This window comes from Notothenia coriiceps, unplaced genomic scaffold (genome assembly GCF_000735185.1).
Source record: "Notothenia coriiceps isolate Sejong01 unplaced genomic scaffold, NC01 NC01_scaffold00017782, whole genome shotgun sequence".
Classification (NCBI taxonomy): Eukaryota; Metazoa; Chordata; class Actinopteri; order Perciformes; family Nototheniidae; genus Notothenia; species Notothenia coriiceps.
Genome location: NW_011350483.1, coordinates 1 through 15,968, shown reverse-complemented (window position 1 = coordinate 15,968; position 15,968 = coordinate 1). Strand labels below are relative to the sequence as shown.

General features: G+C 40.5%; 1 protein-coding gene across 1 annotated transcript; it reads left to right on the top strand.

Moving 5' to 3' along the window:
* Window positions 1-3,115: 3,115 nt before the first annotated feature.
* Window positions 3,116-14,962, top strand: LOC104950559 (angiopoietin-related protein 3-like; the record flags this gene model as incomplete). The annotated part of the gene is made up of 8 exons (XM_010777098.1): window positions 3,116-3,634; window positions 4,243-4,353; window positions 5,845-5,959; window positions 6,276-6,389; window positions 6,738-6,833; window positions 7,052-7,324; window positions 14,134-14,515; window positions 14,825-14,962. Coding segments are annotated over exons 1-8 (1,721 nt in total), but the record flags the coding sequence as incomplete, so codon positions are not given.
* Window positions 14,963-15,968: the final 1,006 nt, after the last annotated feature.

Sequence of the window (15,968 nt, the reverse complement as noted above, 5' to 3'; positions counted from 1 at the left end):
GTTGTAGCTCCCGAGCCAGCGGCGCGTCAACGGTATGTCTGTTTTGAATGACGCGATAAAACAAACTGCAAGCCGCGGTGAAACTTGAGTGATTAGAGCGAAGCGAATATTCGCATCGCGTCCGGTATAAACGTAGCATTAGACTAGACTAGAGCGATGCGATAGGAGCGTTTAGAGCGAAGCGAATGTTCGCATCGCGTCCGGTGTGAACGTAGGTGTGAACTAGGCCCTCACAGACGGCTAGAGGGCCCTGACGGCTCGCCACTGTAGTTAATTATATGACTGCCTGCTTATCGAAGGACACCTAAACAATAAGCGTTGCTTGGCAACGGCGTGCGGCCGCAAGTATAGTGCAGCATTATGCATATGTATATGAGGGGTTAAAATCCCATGCTCATAAAATGCTCATATATTTTTTTCTCTTCATTCCCACGCCCCAAAATAAATAAATAAATAGATATACCAATTTTAGGAAAAGTAACGAAGTTTGAGCAGTGTGGGTTTTATATTAACAGAGTTACACATATTTCAAAAAGCGAAGTGTAATCAGTGGCCTTCCTGTCACTGAGAATAACAAAGGTTCCTCAGTGAAGCACAAGCCCATGTTTCTCACTAAATTGTACAACTTATTAAAAATATCAGTTCAATGCAACTAATGTCGTCTTAGTGTTATTGCATGATGTTAAAATTGGTTTGCCATGAATTTAGTGATCATTGTAAACATTTAAAACGTAGCATTTAAGTGTTTCTCAGTTACAATGTTGTTGTTTTAATAAATGATGGTGCAGCACTGTAGGCCTACTGTACCTCTTTATATAGGCATTTTTTCCTTAACAAATTGTTTTTGCGCTGATCAGGGGGTACTTGGCTGAATCTTTTTTTCAAAGGGGGTACATTATTGAATTTTCTTGAGAACCACTGGTTAACTTTAGACTCTAAAGTTAAGAGTAACAAAAAGTGATGCAACACATTTCCGTCAAACAAACTGGAGGCAAACGAACTGTTTGTTTATTCATAGGAGATTCTTTTTTTTTAAGCCCATTGACCATCTTTACAACACTTACTGAGCAGGATAGGCTAGATGGGGAGGAAAGCAGTGGATACATAACTTTTTAATCATGCCTCTAGGCCTCTTCCCATCTATCTCTATACAATTAAACGATAAATGACGTAAATATGTATTTATGAGCACAATGTTCCACCTTCAACCCCTGTACATTTTGATCCCTGGCCTCTCCTGTTCATCACACACTTCCCCTTGCGCCCCCATGGCCCCTCCACTGTACGTCGCTTGCTCTTAGAAGCTCCGCTGGGGCTGCTCTGTCAAATGATTCATGAATGTTGGCCACAACAAATTTCCCTTGCAGAGAACAGGGCCCCGTGCTGAAGTCAGGGTTGCGGGCTGTGTTTACTGTGTACACACTGTCGGGGCTCATGCGACCCAAACCCTAATATGGGTAGTTAACATTTAACAGAGGACATGGGTCATCACCCTGTGAGGATTGGCAGTAATATATCTCCTTATACTCCCACTGCTTGTGAGTCATAAGGAGGGTTGCAACCTTTATGTAGGTGATGGTGTTTTAACTGTAGAGAGATAAAGCAATAATTACATGTCGAATCAGGTTGCAGTTGTGTCTTTGTATTTACAATACAAACAACTTCCAAGTCTCAAAAGTAAAGCAACTGTCAACGTGGCTTCAAGCTGCATTCTTTCTAATGGCAAGCAGGGTGCAGCTCCTCCGGTTGCCAATACAAGTCAGATTGTATAGAATGACCCCTCAACTCACTTCATTTGTTACCTCTGGAGAAATGTTCCTTATGAGTTTATTCTCTACCTTAAGTATTCACTTATTATTGATTATATTAATTATACCTCATACAGAATGATGTTCATTTTGTAAATGATTGTACAATTTAAAGTAAAATAGACCATAAGCGGTGATGCTTTAGGGCGTGGCTACGTTGTGATTGATCGTCACTAACACTGTTTAACGGTTTGAGTGCCCTCAGTTTTTCCAAAATACTAGTCCCAAACTAACAAGGTAGGTCAAGGTGACTGTACACTTCTCCTATACAGTTTATGCAAACAATCCATATTTGCACAGCACCTACAGCGTATAAAATAACTTTCAACATTGCAAAACCATGAGCTTGTAAGTCACGTTTGTAAATAATTTCTTTATGTACATTTTGTCAGATTCCTGTGAATAAAGAACTAGCCATGCAACAATAACAGAGAACAGCTGTGACCTCAGATAAAGTCTCTACAGGTAAGTTGAAAACACTGACACATGTATGAGGTACCATATGTATGTGTATAACATTAACAACTGTATAACCTTCAGTAGATGCGAGAGGCATGTCCTCAGTTTGGAGAAGCAAACATTGGTTATTTTGGGTCTTTGGTGAATCAGAAACACCCAAAGTTACACAAAGACACAAACTAACCAGTTTAGGCCTGCAACCCCCATGTTCTGTGAGTTAAAATTACAGTTTTCTTCAATGTAGTCTGGCGGCTTTCAAGACAGCACTCGCTGTTCTCAGCTTTCTGTCACAAAAAGATATCTCACAGCGAATTAAAACTTTGAAGATGTTCCTATATGGCGTCACTGAAATAGATTTTTGCTTGCTTGAATATCTGCCTCCGTCGACAGCAGTACTAGTACTAGTTACTTATCAAACTTTGTAAAGTCTGCCATCTACTGTAGCAAATACACCAACTATAAATAAGTACCCATTACCATTCCTCTTTAAATCATCTGAACAGTCCCTTTTAAGAAAATAAATGAGAGCTAGGTTGAACATTGCAGGAAAACTACAGTACTGCTTGATACATTTGACAACATTCAAAGTTGTCAAATCATTTAAATTTCAATGTTCCGTTGATGAAATTTGCATGGTTAATCAAACTGATGACCATTTTAAATCCAATAACTGACATTTGGCTTGAGCTGAACTTTTGATATCCGGAGGAAACTGAATCATCCATGCAGATATTGATCAGAGTTAATCATTGACCACATTCCAGACAGTGTATAAAGCCCAGGATCCTCACTGTTCGTTCGGTCAGAGCGGAGAGAGAGGGCTGCCATTTGTCCCCCTAACATCACAACACACATGTCGCCACCACGACGACAACATGAGAATTACACCTATTCACGTATTGTTGGTCCTGGCGGCTGCCTCTGTCCCGGCCCTCTGTGGCTCAGAGGAGCCCGAGGCCCCGGTGGAGACCCGCTCCCGCTTTGCCGCTCTGGACGATGTGCGCCTCCTGGCAAACGGCCTCCTCCAGCTGGGTCAGAGCCTGCGGGAGTTTGTTCAGAAGACAAAAGGACAGATAAACGACATCCTCCAGAAGATCAACATCTTTGACCGCTCGTTTTACCAGCTCTCAGTGCTTGCCAATGAAATTAAAGAGGAAGAAGAGGAACTGAAGAAAACTACGGTGGTGCTGAAAGCCAACAACGATGAGATCAAGGGCCTGTCTGTCGAGATCAACTCCAAAGTGGACAACATCCTGCAGGAGAAGAGCCGGCTGCAGGACAAGGTGGAGGGACTGGAAGAGAGGCTGAGCAGCCTGTCGCACGGCCTGCTGACAGGAGAACAAGTGGCAGAGATCAACGGCCTCAGGGTGAGCCACCGCTGCTGGAAAGGCTTTTTCTTTCTGGTGCAGTGGAAATATTTCTGTAAGATTTTCCTGCTGTCCTCGGGTCACATTTGACATGGTTAAAGGTTTTTCTAATTCTAAATCTAACTTTATACAATCTGGTTATTATGTACTTTCATTAAAGCACCTGAAATAATTTCCAAACAGATTACTTAATAAACTTGGACATATAGGCCTAAGTCTTTTATAATCCATCAAGATAAGCCCCTTTCATCCAAACTATTGTCAGAATAATTCAAAAATGTTGCAATTTTTTACCTCAAAACTTTATTTATGTGTAAATGAGGTGTAAACGAGGTCTATTGACCATAAATTCCATGAGTTGGATTGAAAAGGTATAAGTACGTTTTTATGATGGTTTCATGCTAAAAGCTTTATAAACAGTTACATAAGGACAAAAGGTGACCACTGACCAGAAGACAACACTTCTAAGTAGCATGTTTTTTTGCTTACCCATGTTTTGTTTTGCATTTGTTCTCCAAATGTGTGAAGGGAGTATTTTATGTGATATTAACAATAAATAGCACCATTCTATAACTGCTCCCATGATTCCACTTTTCTTCCGGGCTCAGGAGGTGATCCACAGCCAGGAGCGGAGCATCACAGAGCTGCTGAAGGCTGTGGGGGAGCAGAGCGATCAGCTCAACCACCAGAGGGTTAAGCTCAAGACTCTGGAGGAAAAGGTAACTGCTAGGGACCGTTGGAAATGTTTTATTGGCGAAGAGGGTGTTAAAGGGACATCGTTTTTTTAATTGTTATCAGCCTATTAAATGGCTATTATCAGTTGTCATCTAAAGCACAGATTTTAGTTGGTATGGCCCTTCTCTACCTCTTATTTGGCTCAGTAGGCTATTGCAAGCTGTATCACCTTGTAGGGAGGTTACAAATAATTAGGGAGCAACCTACGACGTCATAGTAATTACAGGAGAAAAGAAAGAAGCCAAGTGCAAATATACACCAGACTTTTATCCAATAGTATTTCCTGTACGCTACATACAGTACGTAAGCTAACGTGTGTACGTAAGCTAACTATGTACTTATTTAGCTTAAGCAACGTTTAAACCTTAAAAAGTAGTTTTGTTTCAATTCACAATGTGAACCGCATGTTAAAAACTGCAGGCTGCTGCTGCTACCACTACTACTACTACTACTACTACTACTACTACTGCACTATTGTGAAATAAACGTTCTTGGTTGTTTGTGTTTATTCAGCCAATCCCAATTGGCAGCTTTCAAAATCCCAGAATGTCCCAACATTGTCCTTGCTGAATAAATAGCGGAGATAGCATACAGTAAGTGAGAAGTCTGAGGAATCAATAGCTCACACCTACATCCTGTTAGTCATATTAGAAGCTTCAAAATAAAAGTGATAACAACTGATTACAGTTTTTTAATGGATTGATGACATTTAAAGTGGGTGAGAGTCTAGTTCCCCTTTTTGCTTAGGGTCATATCTTTTGGGATGGCCTTTTCAAAATTTCTCACACTTTCGTTGTGAGATTTATTGTAAGAGAATTTTTTTTATAGTTATCACATTCATATTTAAAGCTGTCTGGCAGAAACGTTTCCAATGTGTAATTTAGGATGTCATACATATCTGGCTATAGAGTAATCTGATATTTTCATTAGAAATATATTATTTTGAGATATTTTGTTGGAGGGTGTTGCATTCAAGGAACGGTAGCTTGAAAGGTAGCTTTTTTTTGTTTTATTATTAAATACGCCACTCCCCCAGCCCCATCATTTTCAGACAATCCCTTAATTAGTATTGGAAAGTCATTTCTAATCTCATGGCCTTTCAGCTAGTTCCTAAGATCATTTTTTGCCAGCTTTTTGATACATGGGCTGTCACCCTCATTGCATTGCATTTAATGTGCTTGTAGAAAGACATTTTCCTGGTACTGTACTATATCATTTGGTGCTGATATAATAAAGGAGCTGTCCATATTTTTAACAACCTAGGCAATGCCTCAGTGTTATAACTCATTTTAACTTTCCTTCGTCTTGACAGCTCAAAACTGATGTTTTTACTCTTTAACCTTAAACACTAAAGAAAAAGTATTTTGCAGAATAACAACCCAAAGTCTTTACATGTGGAATCTAAATTATTTCACCATGATCAGCATTAGGATTATTTCTTTATGCTAAAGTTTTTGCTTATTATTTCTCCACAGTTTACAGTCAACACATTGGCCCAGGAGACCATTGAGAGGATGCCTGAAACCTACAACAATGAAGCACCAACACTCACCCCTTATTTGACCTCAAACTTTAACAACGGCATGACGAGTAAGGAAAATAAAACATTTGCAAATGTCGATGTTAGGATCTGGCGTCTTTTATTTTTTGCAGGCCCAAAACCTTTGCCATGTCCATCGATTTGGAATTGTAATGTGATAATTTCCATAAGTTTTTCGCTTCCAATTTCATACCTACCTGCCTGCCTGATAAACATTTTCAGCTTTTACTGAGCAATCAATGATCCTGCACACGTTTTATTGCTGATATGAACTGCCACACAAGTGCACTGCTCCAGATTTAAAGCTAATCTTTATGCAGGGCAGTTTTAACTATAACATTATACTTGTGGGCCTTATTAAAATAGACCTGCCATTGGACTGCAGTGACCTGTTCAACAAAGGGGAACGAGTCAGTGGCCTCTATGTCATCAGACCCACCGGAGCGGAGCCCTTTATGGCTTTTTGTGACATGAGCAAAGGTACTGTACCAACACACAAATATTAAACTTTAACAGAGCACAGGACTAGTTTTTTCATATTGTATACCTTGTTTAGTCTTTATTAAGTCAATCAATCTATATTTTATATTTTACTTAAAGTTGTAAACCTAATTTAAAGCAACAGTAGAACATTTTGATTTTCATTAGCAGTATAATGCACCTGTGTAGAGAGTGGGTTCCATGCATGGACTGTGTCAAGTGAATGCTCTAATATGTTTAAAGATTATTAAAATCCAGTTCTTGAAAGGCAGACTCAGCCACTAACAAAACAAATATAGATAGAACTTTAAAAGTAGTGATTGTTTTTTCCCTTTTGTTCCATTTTAGATCACGGAGCCACAGTCATTCAGCGAAGAAACGACGGCTCAGTAAATTTCGATCAAATCTGGGAGAAGTATGAAAATGGGTTTGGAGATTTTCAAGGTGAGAGACACAGCTCTGTTCTCAAGACTTTAATTACCCATGTTATAGTTAGAAAATGTATTCTCATCTGCCAAATTTGAAATGACTTGACGTATATCATGATTATAACATTACAACCTCTGTAAGTGAAAATATTCTGTACGTTTGTGTGCATCACTTCTCAAAGGTGCTTGTTAAATCATGTCAGCTGTGACCGCTAAATGATGTTTCTCTAACAGGGGAGTTTTGGCTCGGTCTCAGAAAGATCCACTCTCTGGCCGCTCAGGGAAACTCCGTCCTTCACATCGAGCTGGAAGACTGGAAACAGGACAGGCGCTTCATAGAATACAGATTCAACCTTAATGGTCCTGAGAGCAACTACACCATTCACCTCACGCATCTGTCTGGAGAGGTGCCGGACCCCATGAGCAACCACTCTGGCATGATGTTCTCCACCAAGGACAGGGACAATGACAACCTCCAGGGCTTCAACTGTGCCCAAGACTACACAGGTACTAGGGATGCAACTGGATATGTTATTTGAAAAGCACAAATAATGCAGTAAAAATAGTTTTTCTTTCTATCTAGAATGGGGGGGGAAATATGTGATGAATAAATAAAATGTTTTTACTTTTGACAAGATAAGAAAGTAGAGTAAGAACGTGTTTACATTTTATAATCAATCAATCAATTTGAATCTCTCAAGGCACAACGATTGCATTGTCAATGAATATTAGGATTGGAAATACAATATTTGCCCGGTTTAACGTGTATTTAAGTTTCCTGTATAAGCCACGACCACTTGCGTTGTTCTCTCCGAATACAAATAATTTTTTTTAATAGATACAGCTAAAGAATCTATCTAATATGATCTAATCTGTAACACATAGTAGTGCAGCAATGACGTAGTTTGGCCGACCTGGAAGTTAGCATCGCAAGGGCTCACTCGATAGAAAGCAATTGGATTTTTCAATTGGATTTCGGTATATTGCAGAAAAATATGTTCTGTGGCAAACCCACATTTTGTTCAACGTGATAATCTTCACATAATTATACCACTTTTTTAAAGCGTGAATGCAATCAGAAAAAAAAAGCAGAAGTAAACAGCTAACATTAGGCTATTAACTAAACACATCACGTGGCATGGCTGCGCATCACCACCGCTAAGCTAAAGGCGGCTAGTGTTTGGTTTGTGTCACTACCCGATCTGCAGCTAGTTAAATCCATTTCTCACTTATTCTGACAATCGACTTAACCCCAAATAAAGAGAACCCAATAAAAAGAGTTGTTAAATAATAGTGAAGTCACGTTGTAATAACAATAACTCATCCCTCTCGAGTTTTCTTTTTGAGCTTTGCCAAAAGCCACTGTGTCAAGTGTCCTACTTGGGTTGCCGTCCGGAGTTGTCCAATATGGCGGACCATCTCGCACATGCGCACTGCAGATCGGGTAGTGACAGTGTGGTGTTGTTTGAACGTTTATTTTGTCACTTGTTAGCATCCGCCATTTTGTTGACACATAGAAGCTTTGTACATTCACGTGTGGGGTAACATTTGTTAAGCTTATGCTAACCATCGACCTTATTTCTGGCTGTTAACCACAAACATGTTCAAAACATCATTGACTTCAAGATGAGGGAAAAGTGCTTAAACATTTCTGGGTTTGAGGACTCATTCACTCATTCACCTCTCTATTACAGATATAGGATAAAAAATATCTGACAGCTCTGTACATCTCTCACAGGTGCATATGTACACAGTAGGGCTGCACGATTTTGGGAAAAAATCTAATTGCGACTTTTCTGATAAATATTGCGATTGCGATTCGAATTGCGATATTTGTTTTTTAAGCGACCCAACATAATTTTATTGTAAAATCCGGCCATAACTCCGGCTAGGAAGGTCGTATCAACATGCTCCCGTCTCTAGCACCCCCGCAGCCCGAGCTACGAGTGAAAGAACTAAACTTACATGAAACTTCCGTTGGGTTGCTTTAAAGTCAAGCTTCAGTTTAAGATTCACCCTGTAATAGATGTAACACATGTGATGGAGCATTACTAACCTGACTCAGATGGTTTGTTTCACCAAACCATCTAGGAAAGCTCCATTGGAAGCCATTTGGAAAGGGCAGGCACTTTCAAAAATACTTGGCAGGTGATTAGCCGCGTTCACACCGCAGTACTTTTCCAACTTTAGTTCCGAAATGGTTGCGTTCACACCAAAAAGAGCTGGAACTAAAATTAGTTCATGAGAACCTTTTCACCTCCTTTTTAGTCCCTGCTAGAGAGCAGGTACTTCCGTGGGAGAAAAAGGTTCCTATGTCTGATTGGCTGGGCGGAATGCAAACCACGCCCGTCAAACTCCCAAAAAGTTTTGTGAAGCCGCCATTTTATTATCCTTGCATTAGCATGATTAGCATTAGTATTAGCCCAGCGCAGAAACGCAGAGAGACTAACTTATGGCAACACAAAAAAAAACATGGGAGCGGTGGAGATGAGGAGGTATCGGCGTTCTGGCGATTTACTCTAAAGGCTTCAGTAGAAGCTGCTGGGAGTCCCAGCAGCTTCTACTGAAGCTTTCGCCAACTCCGGAGACTCCGGGTGGCAGTATACGCCGTGAAGTTGTTTGCGGTGCGCCAGTAAACCCAAAGCAGAAGAAGAAGAAGTGACGACAGCGGCTTCATTTGCCTAATCCTCCCTCAGGGACTTATTCTGGTGTGAACGCGATCTGTACTTAGTTCATCAGAACTACAGAGTTCTGATGAACTAAGTTCTCATGAACCTTTGTGGGAAAAGTACTGCGGTGTGAACGCGCCTATTGGATCAATCTGTCTATCACCTTCTATCATGGGCCACTTCTGAGTGGTTAACAATGGCTGGTACATGTGGAGCACAGCACTTCTGATTGGTGTGGATGACTGACACACAAGAAAAAAAAAAAAAAAAGTAAAAAAAAAAAAAGATGTTAAAAGAAATCGCAGGCTTTGCGATTTGTTAATCGCATCATTTCAAATCGCAATTTCGATTTAAAATCGATTAATCGTTCAGCCCTAGTATACAAGCACAATCCTTAAAAGACAGTAGCATAACTGTTATCAGACTTTAATCACAGTGCAAATTAAAGTGGTGCAAGGTAAAAACAACTGTGTAGTAGAAAAACACAGCATGTTTTTTTCAAAGTGGATAAAAGGAGCCCTATTTTGCTCAGATTCAGGCTCATATTTGTATTTTGTTCCTCTACTGTGACATGTTTCCACGCCTAATGTTCAAAAAGGTCTTTCATTTTCTCATACTGGCTGTGCTGCAGCAGCTTTTTTCACCGTCTGCCCCTAATCATATCACTTACAATGTGTTAGAGCGCTAGCCAATTGGACTCACTCCGGATCATTTAAATGCATACAAACACACATTATAGGAAAGGAAAAAACCCAAAGAGCATAATACAGCCCCTTTAGGTTTGCAGAGTAAGTCAAGTTATCTCTGAATATTGTTGCACATTTTAATTTTGTAACACAGTGATTCACAAGCTAATTGTTATGTACAGTGACTGACTTTCTTAGTCGTCAATAAATGTTCCAGTTTGAGAAGCTTGAGTTGTTTTTTTTCAGCGTGCTGGTTTTGGCTGCACTGCACATGAAGTAAACAGAATGCAGACACACGGGGTAATGGCACGGCAGTGTTCAAATTAGAGGCTACAGATGGAACATGCATACCAACCTCCAGTTGGCTCCAGACATTTAAGCAGCTGAAGGAGAAAGCTTGTATACAGAGTAAAAATTGTTGTGGATAATCATCCATTTATCTTGAGCTCAGCAGAGACATATCTAGCATTTTTGATGTAGCTGCATTAAAGTTATAACTATTGTGCGTATATTCTGCAGAATGTCAATAAGTTCATCAAACAAATCTTTACTCACACTGCCACATCTGCAGGAAATTCCCATATCTCTATGTTTTGTTGTGAAATAAATATATCATGGTTAGACGCATTTCACTTTTTGATGATATTTTCTGTAGATTAGGCTATATCTCCTCAATTATGTCTGTTTTGCTATTTTCAATTCATTTATCAAATATAGCATTTTGGTAATTAATTCTTAGAAATCTAGTTAGAAAAAACACAAAAACAACAATATAGCCTACTGTGGTCTCAAATATATTACTGAGGACATGACCTCAGGTTGGCATGTCTCTAAAAAGCTTTACTTGGTCCATCTTTTCTTTAGACGATCTTTGTTTCACAATTGCATTTGGTTGGTGCATGCGCAGCCGCAACCTCCGCTCCCCCCTGCGTTGGATGAGCGCTGACAGCAGGCTGGCCGGAGACCGTCAGGAGCCGCTGTTGTTGCCGCTTCCACTCCACGTTGTGAGACCGGATACAAACTGACACAAGCACGGGAATTCATTTCTGTAACGGACAACGGACAACAAAAAGTGTTTTGTGAAAGCTTTTGGACACACTGAGCGCCGAGCCTACTCCTCTTCCTCTTCCTCCTCCTCCTATTCCCGGTGCTGAGCGGACTATCAGTGAAGGGTAAGTCTCCGCTTTTTGTGACAGTTTACGGTGCGGAGGGATAGAGGGATGAACCGGTGTGCTGCTGCCGTGTTGACCGTCCCGCACGGCTCGGTTAACTTCAGCCTCCATGTGTGTTAGCTCTATTGGCGTGTTTAAATGTGTGGTTTTACTGAAGTCCACTCTTGTTAAGGATATGAACACAAAAAGGCAAGTTTTCAAAGGGCTGCATCTCGACCGTGCAACCCGCGTGGAGCTGACCGTCCTGCACGCGGCTTTTTTAACATTTAAATAAATACCTTACCGATTACATATGCTTTATTGTTTGCAAATTGGAGATTTATTTCCGTCACAGCAGCATGCAGGTAAGATATTGCACATGAATTAAAAGTGAAATAATGATAATAACATAAAATACAATAAAAAAAACAGTAAAGATATGTCAGCAGAAACAAAACAGGTGAACAAAACCGTGAGTAGTCGATAATGAAATATATATCTATACAGTATATCTATTGAATACACGAAATAAATATACAAATATACAGGATTGTACATTATTATCACAACATCACAAAATATGCTATTACAGGTAGCCCAACAGACTATCCAAATTAATTTCCCACAGTTTTTATGTTAAGTGCACTTGATTGCTTGTAGACCCTGTGACTCTGTAACTATTATCATGCACAAAGACCTATATAACACACTACAGGAAAGGGAAACTACAAAAAAAACAACCAATCAGCATTCACTAAGTGTTCTCTGATTGTATGAGACTGAACCTGGTTGCTGTAACTGTGAGGAGTTGCTTTCTCTGTAATAGGATTTGTACAGCTGTGTAAATCTCATTCACACTCTGCCACTTTTATTTTGTATTTCTTTTGATGTTTTTCATAGATGTGAATGCAAACCATGTTATTTTCTCGGCCCTTGCTTGTATTAAAATACTCCAAAAATGATACTGCTGTATCATCTACTTAAATTTCAGTTTGGATGCTTTTTACTTTTTACATGAAGATTAAATGAAAGCAACTCTCAAGACGGTTGGTTAGTTGACAAAAAGGCTGCATGGTCCAAGAGAGATTGTCCCATAACATAATGTGTCCCCTGGTGTAGTGTCATCAAGACCCTCCCACGGTGCCACCCCCATCTGCTTAATGAGTGAAAGTATTTCATATTTTGAACCTCATAAACACTGAACAGTCCAACCTCCAGTGGGAGCCCGGTGTGCTCTGTAAGCAGTCCTAGCCCCCAGATCCCGGAGCAGTTGGCTCCTCTGAGGCCGAGGAATGTAAATAGAAACGGCAACCAGAGCCTAATGTTCGTCGGCGGGTAGCCTCGGGACCGGCTTTAGCTAAAAGTGTGTTGACGAGGAAGCAGGAGCAGCACTTGGTAATAAGGATCAAGTGTGTGTGTGACATTTTCTTTTCAATTAGAGTTGTCCTGTCTGGTGTGTAAGGAATACACCAATGTTTTCTTAACAGTAAATCCTCAGCAAAGATGCTGACAGAGGGTAGTACCAGTGTGTTGAAGCTCAAAGTCAGATGAAGCTGCACAACCCTTTCTGTTGATTAAGTTGATCAAAGCAGCTAAATGAGCCTACTTATTACCATCTGGAACATTAGCTACTTTAAGCTTAACGCGAAGCCTTGTGACCGTGATAGTTTGTTTATAGCCTAACGTTGGCTTCTTACTTCTGCCGGTTGCATCTGAAGTTTTATGGGTTTTCAAAAGGCAATTTCTTAAATGTTTGTTTTCCAAAGATTGTAATGTACAGAAAATACTTGGCTGCAATATTTGAAAAAACTATAAAAAAAATCCCATTGCATTTTGCCAAGGGAGCCCTGTGTAGTTGCAATATAATAATTGAATTGATCGAAATGTTGACATGCCTTGTCTTTTTATGATTGCATCATTTGTTTGTATTCATAATTGTTAACGTTTTGTGCATCAAGTTCGAAACGTTACGTTAATTGACGTATGACAGATTATTATGCTTTTGTACATTTCTGGATATTTTATTGTGTCGTAGATAGGGGACAGGAATTCAACCCCTATAAACATTGTGGCATTGATGCCGATGAGAAATATGAGATAGTATTTGATGTCCAGAGCAGGTAATTGTAATTCCCATAACTGCAGCACCAGAACAAATACTTGATGATTAATCTATTTGTCAGAAGACAGAAAATGACTCAACAGTTATTTGGATCATTTTAAATTGTAGGATGACAGATGTTCCCCAGCTGTGAGATTGGAAACCAATAACAGATGGACGATGAACACTTAATTTCATCACCATGATAATATGATCTTGCTTGTGGTACATAATAACACTTTATAAAACGGACAAGTCAAATCAAGCATTCTGATTGGTTCTTAGCCATGATATAATGAGCGTATATCACGGGTAGAATTGTAGTTACTTTTCACAAGTCAGTATCCCTCCGCGTCTGAGAAAAGCTACAACCGTGACAGCTGTTACATTAAGTCCGTTACATTAAGTCCGTTACGAAACTAACTAACTAACTAACTAACTAACTAACAAAGCTTAAGATGGAAACATTTAAGATTAACTTCGACCTCCGGGGTGGCCTTACTATGGAGGAGTGGATCTCCAGAAAGCACCTAAACGACGACATGCAGAGCTACGTGAAGAGCAGGTAGTGCAGTGAAGTGTGCTGCTCGGCTGCGCACCGCGTCTCAGCTGCTCCGTCCGTCTTGTGTTTTGTTTTGTTTTTGTTTGTTTGTTTTTGGGCTAATTATTGTCTAAACGTTATTTGTCTGTATGACACATCATTTTTCAGAGACCATACTTTTGATCCTGTGGATTACTTTTGCCTTCTGCGGACCATGTCTGGCCATACAACTTTTCAAAACACACCTGAGCCACAACACGAACAGGTACGGCGAGGAGCCCCGGCCTCTACGCTGCAACAGCCGCGAGGCTATGCTGGAGCTACAATGCGATCGGCCTCCTACGAATACACCAAGCCACCTGTGTTCTTCGTTATTGGATGACATCCCTCGGGAGCTGCTTAGACACATCAGGAAAAAGAGACGAGGAAGGAGGGGAGGCGTTCGGAATCGCCTACGGCGGAGATTCAGCCGGCCACCACTTCCATCCATCATTCTCACAAACCTGCGCTCATTGAGCAACAAAGTGGACACACTAAGGACATACACAAGGTACTGTCATGAATTTCGTGAGGCCTCTTTACTATGTTTCACGGAAAGTTGGCTACAATCTACGATGCCTGAATCTCTCTTTGAAGTACCCGGATTCACCCTTGTTCGATCAGACAGGGATGCAAACTCGGGGAAAACCAGAGGAGGCGGTATTTGTGTGTATATTAATGATCTGTGGTGCCGATCATACTCAGTAAAATGTAAAACCTGTGATCCCAACGTAGAAATTCTCGGCATGACGTTAAGACCCTTCTATCTACCTAGAGAATTCGGGTGTATTTGACTGTTTGTTGTTTACGTGCCTCCCAGCGGCAGAGCGTCACTGGCGGCCGGCTCCATCGCTGACTGTGTTCACGAGCTGCAACTCAGCCACCCCGATGCACCGGCAATAGTGCTCGGGGACATGAACCAATGTCGCCTAGAGACTGTGTTACCTGGGTTCCAACAGTATGTTAAGGATCACACCAGAAAAGACAATATCCTGGACAAATGCTTCGTAAATGTTAAAGGAGCCTATGTGACTAAATGTAGACCACCAATACTGAACTCTGATCATAATGTTGTGAATATGATACCAGCGTATAAAACCAAACTGAAGAGAAGTAAAACGGAAAAGAAAGTAATAAGGACATGGACAAATGAAAGTAGGGAACAGTTGAAAGCCTGTTTTGATTGGACAGATTGGGACATTTTTCAGGAAGGTTCACTAGATGAAATAACTACTGTTACCAATGACTATATCAACTTCTGTGTAGAACTAGTTGTTCCCACTAAAGAAATACAAATCTATCCAAATAATAAATCTTATGTGACTAAGGACATTAAAACCGTTATAAATACCAGGAAAATAGCTTTCAAAAACAAAGACTATGGAGCACTTAAACAGACAGAGAAAGAACTGAAAGTCAAATTGAGGGAATCAAAACTGGCACACAGAGAGCTTTTGGAAAATGCTTTTAAAGCCAAAAACCCCAAAAAGGTATGGGACACCATGAAATCCATGACAGGAATGTCATCCTCAGCTAAAACTATTGTGACGAACAATGCATTTTGTTTCGCTAACGAACTAAACACGTTCTTTACCCTTTTCGATTCACTGGATAATTCTGCAAAGTGCACTGAAATGCTCGAAACCATAATACCTGCTTCCTCTGAGAAAATTACCATCAGTGTGGAAGAGGTCAGAAAAACATTTCATTGCACCAACACCAATAAAGCGGCTGGGCCAGATGGGTGCAGCGGTTTTCTGCTGAGAAACTTTGCTACTGAGCTGGCTCCAGTGTGGCAACCCATCTTTCAGGCTTCTATGGACACGCACACCATCCCTCTGTCATGGAAAACTTCACACATCAAACCGCTGCCCAAAAGAACATGAGGACTACAGACCAATAGCCCTCACCTCAGTGATTGTGAAATCACTAGAAAGAATTCTGCTCCGATTTCTTATCAGTAC